Source organism: Paroedura picta, chromosome 1 (assembly GCF_049243985.1).
Source record: "Paroedura picta isolate Pp20150507F chromosome 1, Ppicta_v3.0, whole genome shotgun sequence".
In the NCBI taxonomy this organism is placed as follows: Eukaryota; Metazoa; Chordata; class Lepidosauria; order Squamata; family Gekkonidae; genus Paroedura; species Paroedura picta.
The window spans coordinates 122,053,717-122,065,758 of record NC_135369.1 but is presented as its reverse complement, the minus strand read 5'-3'; the positions used below and the strand labels follow the sequence as shown (position 1 = coordinate 122,065,758).

The window sequence follows — 12,042 nt, the reverse complement described above, 5'->3', positions numbered from 1 at the left end:
GCTCAGCCACGCCCCCTGTTGCCATGCCAACGCACACACTGCCCAGAGAATGCCAGGGCTGGGAGTTCTCTCCCACCAGCCCGGTCCCTGTCGGCGTTCCTCCCGCAAGTGGCAATGGCCCCTTTAGATAAGTCTTGGGGGCTTTTTATATGCCTTCTTGAGAACAAAAATTGAAGGCTACCTTCAAATCATTCTGTTAAGCTGTACAAAAGGAATGGGCTTGCCATAGAAGGAGTCCACAAAGAGGCAGATGCAAGTCTTTGGAATAAACATGTTGGCATGCCCTGCCAGCACCAAATATGGTTAAAAATGGAATTCCACAGGCATGTAAAGTCAAATCAAATATTCATTTATTTTTCTAGTAGTCAATTCTCATTTGTACACAATCAGTAGTCAGTTCTCAAATTGAACACAGTGCCCTGTGAGCGGCCATCTCAATCAGACAACAGATCTCCATGTGGGCATAAATGATAGAATCACCCCAAATCGGTTCACTTCCAATGGAAGGGCCACTTAAGTTGCAGGGAGATTTTTTAGGCTGGAAGACCTCAGACTGTGCTTAGTGGAACAACGGGGTATGGGTAACATCTACTATTCTGATATATCTAATGCTAAGACAGAGGAAGCAGAAGAAACTGTATGACAATAGCTTCTAGCACCTGCTTGAATCTTTCAGCTCTGGGGACTCAAACAGAATGTGCCCCTAATGTTTCCTTGCTGCTGACAGACACTGAGAGCTAGTCTTGAAGAATTGGCCTTTTGTTTATCACCAGAACAGTTGTGGTATAGGCCGCTTCCCCCACATTGCTTAACTATGCGGCTTCATGAGGAACTCGAGAAGAAAAGCTTATTTAGTTTCCATGACTAGCATCTCAGCCATGAGAGACAACAAATGATCCTATTGACATGAGTTCTCCATTATGTCTTTTTCCTCTCTGGTGAGCTGAAATCCACAAGCCTCTTTTAATACAGACCAAAGAATATACCAACCACATTCTAAAAATGCTTATGCTATAAAATACCTTAGACATATTTTACACTTGATTGTAGCTGGATATGTAAGTATTGAGTGAAGTGAATATATACAATTGTCCCATTTGGAAGGCAGTGTTTTCCCCCTTCTAAAATTTGAGCAGCGTCAGTCCTGGTCGGTATCTGAATGGGAGACCAAAAAAGAATACTGGGGTCACTACTCAGAGGCAAGTAATGGCAAACCACCTTAGAATGTCTCTTTCCTTGAAAACCCTATGGGGTCATGATAAGTTGGTTGTGACTTGACAGCAAAACAATAACTATTATTCTTATTGCATTTACTTTTCCTGATCTTTTGACACATTTCACAGTTGAAGAGAGTTAAATCTTTATTTTTTATTTAAATATTGCTATCCTGCCTGATTTCCACAGACTCAAGGTAGCTAACAAAGTAGCAAATTGCAAAACAATATAACACTGGATGCGCAATAGGGTTGTGAGTGTCCTGCATAGTGCAGGGGGTTGGACTAGATGACCCATGGAGTCCATTCCAACTCTATTATTCTATGATTCTAAATCTGCAAGATAAAAACAACACAGTCAGTCTACCAAAAATTTTCCCTTGACTAAATGGTCTTTGAAATAAAACCATTTTTATACTTTTCCTAAATGAGAAAAGTGAAGGCAATATATTCACTCATTCTGATAGAAAAACTGCACGACTTGACTGTTACCAGATAAAGAGTATTAAGAGAAGTAACCACAGAAGGCTGAAACTCAGCTTCTCCTTTCCCATCTCTTCTCCACATCCAGGCTACTACAAAGCTCTGCCATCTCCAAGAGTCACCTCTCCTTTTATGACATAGCTACTGTCATGCTCTCATCTTGTCAGGATTGTAGAATCTCTGTCATAAATTAGCCTGAGTTCCTCCATGTCAGTTATACTGCTTAATTGAACCTGGCGCCTGCTAGCCCCGGCCTTGTAGTTTGTAGCAATAAAATAGAATAGTGATGTTATTCTAACCTTATCTTGTTATGGGCACACAGGGTTGTTGTCAATTCTCTCAAGGATGGGAGTTTGGAATCCTGTTGTTGTTTCACATATGTCTTTTCTCACTAACCCCCCTCCTTGGGAACTGTCAAGTTTTGGGCGGGAGAAATGTATTGATAAGCTGAGGCAAATCTGGCTTCGAGTCAGATTTGACTTTCAGTCCAATGCGTATAGTGCTAATCAATAAAACTATTTTCTTTTGAATAAGTTTTGTTGTGAGTTTCCTGTGCGTCTGACATCAAGTCAAATCTCACAACTCCTTTCACCTGCAAAATGCAGGGCGAGGGACATACTTTTTCTGAGCAGGGAGAGGGCCTGGATTGGGACCTCTCCCAGGGCGACGGCGCGAGTGCCGGCCCGCACAGCTCGGGCATGATGCGGGCAATCTCGGGGACAACCCCGGGGCCCGAGGAATTTTTGGAACGACACGTCACCCAGCGCAGGCGATTGTCAAAATACGACCGCCCTACTGGGGATGAGAGGTGGCCGGAGCACCTGGGACTGCCTAGCTACGCGCTGGAGCCTGTGGGTGAGACACAGGACTTGCAGTACAAGCTGGACAGGGTGACTAACTGGCTGCAGGATCTTTCGGGTCGGTTGGATCCGGAGGAGAAGCGCCGAACGCAACGCCTGCTGAAGGAAGTGCGGGGTGGTGGTGCGCACGATACCAGCCTGCGACGAGTGAGTGGTGGGCTTGCACTGCGGGAGCACGGCATGGCGGACACGCAAGCGGCAGCGGATGCTGAGGCGTTGGCCAGGGCCAGGGCGCAGCTGGAAATCGAGGCGGAGGCAGAGGCTCGAGCGAGAGAGCAACGCGAACAAGAAGGCGAGGGCGAGGAGCGAGAGGACGAAGGCGGCGCGGGCGGCGATGGAGCCGGAGGAGACGGCGCGGACGGAGGCGAGGACGCAGCGGCGGCGGCAGCAGCGGCGGCGGCGGCGGACGTTGCGGGAGCCGAGGCGGCGGCGGCAGCAGCGGCGCGCGAAGCGGCGCGAGCGGCAGCGCGAGCAGCGGAGGCAGCCCGGGTGGCGGAACGAGCAAGAGTGGCGGCGGGGAGAGGACGAGGCATCGGCCGCGGTGCAAGACCCCCAGCACCGGCCCCGGCACCGGCGGATTGGGGCCCGGGGCGCCTACCAGCCCACCTCCGGGGTGTGGAGATGCGGAGCACCTATAAATTCAAGGCTAAGTTTTCCGGAGACCCCTCCGATTTTCCTACGTTTCTGGTGCACCTCCAGGCCTACATGATGGAAATGGGGTTCACTTTCCAGGATGATGCTGAGAAAGTGCGTTTCGTGGGCCAAGCCCTAGAAGGCAAAGCAGCCAAGTGGTTTGTGGACTTGTACCGCTATCACCCCCAAGCCATTCGTGACTACAACCATTTCATGAGAGCCCTGCGCCAGATGTACGTGGAACCGTTCGAGCGAGAGACCGCGGAGAAGAAACTCAGGGCTCACCGACAAGGGAAGTTGTCAGTGGTCGAGTACGCCAGGGAGTTTAAAGAGCTGGCTTCCTCGGTGCCGGACTGGACGGAGCCCCAGCGTGTGCTGTCGTTTGTGGGGGGCCTCAATCCTACTCTGGCAGACAAATGCCTCCTCCTGGAAGACCCGCTTACAGTCGAAGGTTGGGTCCAATTGGCTGGGGAGATGGAAAATCGATTGGAGCGAGCTTCGATGGTGCAAGTCCTGGCAGGCAAAACCGTGGCGAAAACTTCCACCCCGGCGAAAACCAAGCCCCGAGCCAAGTTGGAGCCGTCTGAGCGCACCCGGCGCATGGAAAAAGGGCTGTGCTTGGGTTGTGGCCAAGCGGGGCACTTTCTCGCAAACTGCCCCTCAAAAGCAACAGCGACCCCGAGGGCCGTGAGCAGCGCCCCACCGAAAGCCCAGCCTGCCAAGAAAACCACTCCCAAGAAAAGTGCCAAGTCTCTCCTGGTGCCAGTGGCTGCCGTGCCAGCAGTGGACGACTCGGAGGAGGGAAGCGGGCTGGAGGACGAGGATCAAGCAGAGGAGCAGTCGGGAAACGAGGACGGTCTGCTGTAAAGGCGCCCCGCCAGCAGGCCGCCAACAGGGGCAAACGCGTGGTGAGTGATTCCCCCTTACTACTCCTACCTGCCAAGCTCTCCAACCCCAAGTCGGGGAAAACAGTGGGGGTCCGGTGTATCGTGGACTCAGGGTGCACCCAATCCCTAGTGAGCCCGGCACTGGCCGAGACTTTGGGGGTGGGAAAGGTGCCGCTGAGGGAACCCTTGCCCATCACCCAATTGGATGGGAAATGTGCTCCCGGAGGGGAGGCCACGGCGAAAACGCGCCCAATGGACTTGGACATAAAAAAACATTGGGAGCAAATCCAGCCTTTGGTAGCCCCTCATTCTGCCTTCCCTTGTGTGTTAGGGTTGGATTGGCTGAAGGAACATGACCCCCTAGTGAAGTGGAAAGAAGGGACCGTGGACTTTACCTCTCCCGCCTGCGAGCAGCACGCTCGACCGCGGGATTCCCCACTGACGGGGGTTGTGGCCGCTTTGGGATCGGGGGGGACAGCGCTCCCTCCTGAGTATCGAGACTTTGCTGATGTGTTCGCGGAGGTAGAGTGCAACCAACTGCCCCCCCACCGTAAAACTGACTGTGCCATTGAATTAAAGAAAGGGGAACCACTCCCCAAAGCCAAACTTTATTCCATGAGCCCCCGGGAAATGGCGGAGCTTAGGGAATTTTTGGATAAGAACTTGGCGAGGGGTTTTATTAGACCGGCCACATCTTCATTGGCGGCCCCGGTCCTTTTTGTAAAAAAGAAGGACGGTTCGCTACGTTTGTGTACTGACTACCGTGGGTTGAATGCGGTCTCCACCTGCAATGCCTACCCGCTCCCCCTGATAAAAGACTTGTTGGGCCACTTGGGGAAGGCACGAATTTTTACGAAATTGGATTTGAGGGAAGCCTATTACCGAGTTCGGATCAAGAAGGGGCACGAATATCTAACGGCTTTTAACACCCCCCTGGGGCAATTTGAGTACACCGTAATGCCGTTCGGCCTCGCCGGCGCTCCGGGCGTGTTCATGAATATGATTAATGAAATTATGCATGATTTATTGTACCAAGGGGTGTTGGTTTACATTGATGATATTCTTGTGTATTCTGAGAATGTTGAGAGTCATGCTGATCTGGTACGCGAAGTGCTCAACCGCTTGCGAAAGCACCAATTGTTTGCTAAACTGTCTAAATGTGAGTTCCACCGCGATGCGGTGGAGTTTCTGGGGTTCCGTGTCTCCCAAGCGGGGATTGAGATGGACCCTGGCAAGGTGCGTGACTTGCTGGCTTGGGAACCTCCCCGCACCAGGAGGCAACTGCAAAGTTTCCTAGGGTTCGCTAATTTTTACAGGACTTTCATCCCCAATTTTGCCAAAGTGGCGCTGCCCCTCACTGACTTGTTGAAAACCAAACAAGGGGGAAAAACGGCGAGCCGCCCGGGGACGCCCCTTCTGTGGACTCCCCCCTGTCAAAACGCATTCGACAAACTAAAGTTATTGTTTACGTCCGAACCCGTACTGGCCCATGCTGACCCTTCTAAGCAATTTACTGTACAAGTAGACTCCTCGGATGTAGCAATGGGGGCCGTGATCCTCCAAGAGGGGGAGGACGGAAAGTTACACCCGCTGGCCTATCTGTCAAAGAAATTCTCGGGGGCAGAGCGAAATTGGGCAATTTGGGAAAAAGAGGCGGCTGCAGTAAAATTGGCTCTTTCCACCTGGAGGCATTGGCTAGAAGGATCCGCGATCCCATTTGTAGTTTGGACGGATCATAAAAACCTTCAGGCACTTAAGCAGCCCCGATCGCTTTCCGCCAAGCAAATGAGATGGGCAGAGTTTTTCGCCCGTTTCAACTTCTCCCTAAAGCATCTGCCGGGTAAAATGAACTTTTTGGCAGATGCATTATCACGCCTGCCCCAGTACAACAGCAAACGAGACCCATTGGTGGACACCGTTTTCACCCCCGCCCAACTAGGGATGGCCGCCGTGACGCGCAGCCATGTAAAGACTGATACGCCCATCCCAGGGGGCTGGGTCCAGAAGGAGATGTCACAAGATCCGGAGTTTTGCTCCCTCCGCCCTGATCTGACTGAGAAGGGGGGGCTCTTTTTTAAGGGCGAGAGACTCTTTGTTCCTGTTGCGGCCAGGGGAAAAGTTTTGAAACTTTGCCACGACGCAAAAACTGCTGGACACTTTGGTTTTGTAAAAACCCTGCACCTAGTCAGGAGACAATATTGGTGGCCGTCCCTACGCAAAGATGTGGAGAAATATGTGCAGGGATGCCCTATTTGTATTGCCTCAAAACCGGTTGGAGGCAAGAAAAAGGGGCTATTGCAACCACAGCCCACCCCCTCTCGTCCATGGACAGATGTTACTATGGACTTTATTACGGACCTCCCTCCCAGTCATGGGAACACCGTTATATGGGTGGTAGTGGATGCTTTTTCCAAACAGGCTCACTTCATTCCCTGCACGGGGGTGCCTTCAGCACCAAAATTGGCTTCTCTTTTCATTGAACACGTGGTACGTCTGCACGGGATCCCGACACGTGTCCTGACGGATCGGGGCCCCCAGTTCGTTTCTAAGTTTTGGAGGGAACTCCTGAGACTTTTGGGGGTGGAGCAAGCCCTCACTTCAGGCTATCACCCTGAATCAAATGGCCAGACTGAAAGGGTAAACCAAATCCTGGAACAGTACTTACGTTGTTTCATCAATCACCAGCAGGACAATTGGGTCTCTTTATTACCGATGGCTGAATTTGCCTACAACAATGGGGTTCACGCCTCAACTGGGGTATCACCTTTCAAAGTAGTGTATGGGACTGATTTAGCAACAGCCCCCACCTGGGAGCTCCACTCCACTGAGGCTCCTGACATAAATAAATGGGCAGCCACCATCAGTACAGGTTGGCCAGAAATTGTAGCTAGCCTCAAGGAGGCAAAACAAGCCTATAAAGCTCAAGCGGATAAGAAAAGAGTACCTGCACCTGACTGGAAAGTAGGAGACCTGGCCTATTTGTCTACTAAGAACCTGAGGTGCCAACAGAAGTCAAAGAAACTTGGCCCTAAATACGTGGGGCCATTTAAAGTGATAAAACTGATTAATACTGTGACTGTTGAGCTAGCGTTACCAAAGACTTATAGGAATGTGCATCCGGTTTTTCATTCCAGCCTGCTGCGGAGAGCTCCGGTCCCTGACGAGTGGCACCCTCCTCCAGACCAGCCTGTGCCAATTTTCATCGATAAAGACACCCACTATGAAGTCAACCAAATTTTAGACTCTCGTTTGCACAAGGGTCGCCTTCAATATCTGGTCGATTGGAAAGATTTCCCCTCGGGGGACAAAGAGTGGGTGGAGGCAAGGAATGTGAAGGCACCCCGCCTCCTCCGGGCTTTCCATCGAGCATTCCCGGATTGTCCTCGCCCGGTAGATGCCGGCTAGATGGAGGAGTGAAGTTAGTTTTAATGCGGAGGGATGTCAGGATTGTAGAATCTCTGTCATAAATTAGCCTGAGTTCCTCCATGTCAGTTATACTGCTTAATTGAACCTGGCGCCTGCTAGCCCCGGCCTTGTAGTTTGTAGCAATAAAATAGAATAGTGATGTTATTCTAACCTTATCTTGTTATGGGCACACAGGGTTGTTGTCAATTCTCTCAAGGATGGGAGTTTGGAATCCTGTTGTTGTTTCACATATGTCTTTTCTCACTAACCCCCCTCCTTGGGAACTGTCAAGTTTTGGGCGGGAGAAATGTATTGATAAGCTGAGGCAAATCTGGCTTCGAGTCAGATTTGACTTTCAGTCCAATGCGTATAGTGCTAATCAATAAAACTATTTTCTTTTGAATAAGTTTTGTTGTGAGTTTCCTGTGCGTCTGACACATCTCTTGCCTAAAATTCTATTTCACTTGCTTGTTTTCAGGTGTTCATCCATGCCAAAACTTCTTATACCAGTTGAGGATCGGTGTGCTGTAGCCCATATTCTGTCCTATGATAATCATGCCTCTCTTTTTTAATGACAGTTTTCACAAAGACATTAATCAGCTAGTGCCGCAATTAAACTTGTGCACAATTCCGTCCTGATTATCACCTCCTCTTGTCAGCACTGATTATTTGCATATTGCTTTCCTTTCAGTTATATATGGGGTTGGACTTACATGTACCTTTTCAAGTTCTTACTGGCTACTCAAGAATCTTCCCTCACTTCAATTTGAGCAATGCCATCATTCACAAATTCACATTCTCCTCCCTTAAATGTCATTGTACTCTCTAGATAGCATTTTAAAAGACTTTCCCCCTTCTTGGTAGCTCTGGACCCAGCATTATACCTAGAACAGGATACATAATTTTGTGGCTGATATACAGTCTGAGAGTTCATGACACCCTTCCCTGCATACTACTGCCTGGCTGCCCCACCATTTCACTTGCAGCCTCCTCTCTCCAGTGGCTGTTGAAACTGACAGTCAGGAGAAATCTTAGTCAATTTCACAAGTTCCTGATTATTTTTTTTAAGTATTACAATTGGTGCTAGTGTGGGTATTCTTCTATTAGGGTGTGCAGAAGAGTTCACTCTAGATTTGTTTTTTATGTTAAAACACAGCAGCACAACGCAAAATAGTTAATGTGGTTTTATTAAATCTAGAAGTCCTGACAAAACAAGTGACATGGTGCAATGATTTGACTTAAAGAGGAAATGCATTAGCATCATCAGTTGGAATATTTCTGTTTGACAGGAAGATGGCTTGTTTTATTTGGATGATAGCACTGTCAGGAGTGACTGCTAAGTTATACACTCTCTTCCTTGTACCTAGAAAATTAAATTCAACAGCAAGGAATTGGAATAAATGCCACATTGGGAGGTTTTTGATTGTTCTTAAATGCTGTAAATACCTTTGTTCAGATTTCAAATATATGTATACTATTAGTCACCCATGGCCCACATCTGTAGATAGCTAAATGTGGACTGGGGCCACATGAAGGCTAAATAGAATTTTCAGCAAACTTGGGGTACTCCCCAGATTTGTAGAAAATTCTGAATGTTTAAAATAATAATAATCGCCTTCTGCCATTACTCTGCTTATTCCTAGAAACTCATCCGTTATAATCAAATTGCTCTACAGAACACACTTCTATAGAAGATTTTCATGCTCTACACATTTCCTTCTCTTTCTGCTACTATTCAGCCAGAAGCTAACCTATGTTCAACAAACCTTTTACTGGTTGAACCACAGTTCTTCTCTGTCTTCTATTGTCATTATGTTCTGCTCCTTTGGCATGAGCTATCCCATAGCTGTATTCTATGGAGTATGAGCATGTCACTTAATAAATATTACCTATCAGTAGTTGTAGATCATCCTACATCACAGCTAGACAAGACAAGAACAGAAGAGCAAGGCATAATCTGCAAAAAGTTTAGTGGGGATGGGATAGAATTTAACTAAGGACAAGCTGCAGTGAAGTATTGCAAAAAGAAGCATTTGCTCCTTTTAAGGCCATATGCGGCTTGGGTCCTACTTATCTGCGGGACCGTTTGATTGCTTATGCCCCCCGCAGGGCTCTCCGCTCTGCGGGTATGAATCTGCTGACTGTCAGGGATGTTCGCCTGGCCTCAACCAGGGCCAGGGCCTTTTCGGTCCTGGCCCCAACCTGGTGGAATGAGCTCCCGGAGGAGCTAAGAGCCCTGTCAGAACTACCATCTTTCTGCAGGGCCTATAAGACAGAGCTCTTCCGCCAGGCATATGGTTGAGGCCAGGGCAGAGCCTGGGTTCCATCCAAGATCCCTAATCCATCGGCCAGTCTTTCTCTCCTCTCTCTCTTACAGAATTAACGTCCGACCTCTCTCTGAACAAGCGGGGAAAGTTATAGAATAGAATGCCATCTTTTTATTGTAATAATGGGGTATTTATGGGATTTTATGCGATTTTACTTTGATTTTATATTTTATTGTGAACCACCATGAGACCTTTTGGCAAATGGTGGTATATAAATCCAATTATAAATAAATAAATTTTGCTCAGCACCAAAATTCCAATGATGGCTCTGGGACTGAGGCAAAGGATTTGGCCTAAGAATAATGTCACTTCACCTATATTTAAAGGAGGTCGGAATCAGTAGCAGATTAACAGTAAAAGGTTACAACATCTTAAACTAACAACTGTACTATGAAAGTGGACAACTCTCTTTTTCCTTCTGCTCACAGCAAACTAGGCTAATTTACAAAAGGCAGGTATCCTTGAACATTTTACTTTTAGGGCTGGGATTATGCCTTAGCGGCCTTCCAATAAGCGTTTAATGCAATGGGTCTTAGATGAACAAGCAAACATAACCTTCACTATAAAGTAACACTCTTCTAAAACAGAATGTGAGCTCCCTGAAGGTTTTCAAAAGCATACAGAAGCTTTTTTTCATTAAATAAAAATGTTAAGTATATATGATAATGCTATTTTATTCTTATCCCACCAAGGCAAGTCTCAGAGCAGGTAACAACTTTATAAAGTTAAAAACATTATTAACTAACAAATTCCACCAGCTAAAATATCCAGATGGGGGCTTTGGGATCAAGAGCTGGTCTTTCCATCTTTTTCCCCCTTCCCCTAACAGTGAGGTCATCATGTATTGGTGAATATTATTTTGATCCCTGAACACAGGACAGGCAGAATAGTTGTCCTGCAGGCTATACAGAACTGATTAAGGTCCTGCAGGCCCCTGGTCTCCCACCAGGCTGGGGGCAGGTCTGAAAAGGCCGTGGCTCTGGTCAAGCCTGAGGATCCTAAGCAGATCTTGTTCCGAAGATCTTAATGCTATTGGGGGAATTTAAGGAAATGTGTTTTCCTTCTTTTTGAGACTGGACCTATTACTGTTAGCTGGATCGATAAATGGTTGACAGATCGCACCCAAATGGTGCTTGTAAATGGCTTGTCATCTTCTCAAAGAGGAGTGATGAGTGGACTGCCTCAGGGATCTGCCCTGTGTTGTTCAACATAATCCTAAACGATTTGGATGAAGGAATAGAGGGGGTGCTTATTAAATTTGCAGATTATACTAAACTGGGAGAGGTAGCAAACAAAGAAGACAGAATCAGGATACAGGATGATCTTCAAAGCTGGAAAACTGGGCTAAGACGAATTTCAATAGTGATAAATGTAAAGTTCTGCATTTAGGTGGGAAAAGTCAAATGCATCTTTATAGGATGGGAGAGACTTGCCTTGCCAGTAGTATGTGTGAAAAGGATCTAGGGGTCTTAGACCATACACTGAACATGCATCAGCAGTGTTGCTTGATAACTATTTATTCAATTTATAGTCACCCTTTCTCCTTGGACTCAACATGGATTACATAGTAGTAACCCCATTAAAAAAAAAACATAAGCCCCCTGAAACTATAAAGCCACAATCGCAAGATGGTAGAAAAGAAAAATCCTCCAACCTCCCCACAATTGTGCACAAAACGGTTTGTCAGATGTAGCGTAACCTAAGGGGGTTTAGACCAGACTGGCCATTGAGTCTGGTTTTGGGGGTGCATCATCTGACCATGGAATTAAGGTTACTGTGGTGGGCAAGTAGTTGTGAATTTCCTACATTCTGCAGGTTGAACTAGATGACCCTGGAGGTACCTTCCAACTCTATGATTTTATGATTCTATAACTTGGAACAAAATAAAAGGGGGGGGGACATAGACAGTCTGAAAACATACCTGACAATATTAAGTCAATACATATCTGTACTTCAGTAAAACATTAAACATAGCTAAATTCATATAAGACTTCCAGTGTAAAAAAAATGAAAGTAGGTGCTCCCTACATTTCCCCCCTCAAAAGACAAATCAAAGATTTTAATCTTTTTGCTCTTTTCTTTACCAACAGTGATAAATTTAATTTAGGAATCACTTGAATATTGGAAAATGTGGTTAAACCACAGTTTAAGAAAGTCACAAGGCTGCAGTTCTAGTTCTAAATTCTGTTTCTGCATTTCTCATGTGTTACAAACCAAATATGCCTATTTTTGC

The 12,042-nt window shown here is 47.1% G+C and overlaps 2 protein-coding genes across 9 annotated transcripts in view; one reads left to right on the top strand and one right to left on the bottom strand.

Annotated features, from left to right (window-relative positions):
* FYN (FYN proto-oncogene, Src family tyrosine kinase) overlaps nt 1-12,042 on the bottom strand; it is a 157,699-nt gene that overhangs the window by 129,447 nt on the left and 16,210 nt on the right. The window contains exons 1-2 of one of the 8 annotated variants that reach the window (XM_077301847.1): nt 1,707-1,764; nt 1,023-1,155 (exon numbers count right to left, since the gene is read on the bottom strand). The exons of 5 other annotated variants lie outside the window; for them this stretch is intronic. The gene's annotated coding sequence lies outside the window, so the exon portion shown is untranslated. Of the gene's footprint in view, nt 1-1,022; nt 1,156-1,706; nt 1,765-12,042 lie in introns of those variants that run through there. 2 more of the 8 variants (XM_077301803.1, XM_077301813.1) reach the window with 2 other exon arrangements.
* Nucleotides 2,335-7,873, top strand: LOC143819791 (uncharacterized). The gene is made up of 2 exons (XM_077301780.1): nt 2,335-4,098; nt 7,212-7,873. Exon 1 carries the CDS (start codon nt 2,396-2,398, stop codon nt 4,055-4,057), a length of 1,662 nt encoding a protein of 553 aa, XP_077157895.1. The 5' UTR covers nt 2,335-2,395; the 3' UTR covers nt 4,058-4,098; nt 7,212-7,873.

Excerpts from the sequence above, each read along its gene's own strand:
- LOC143819791 (XM_077301780.1), top strand. The coding sequence starts at position 2,396 with ATGATGCGGGCAATCTCGGGGACAACCCCGGGGCCCGAGGAATTTTTG.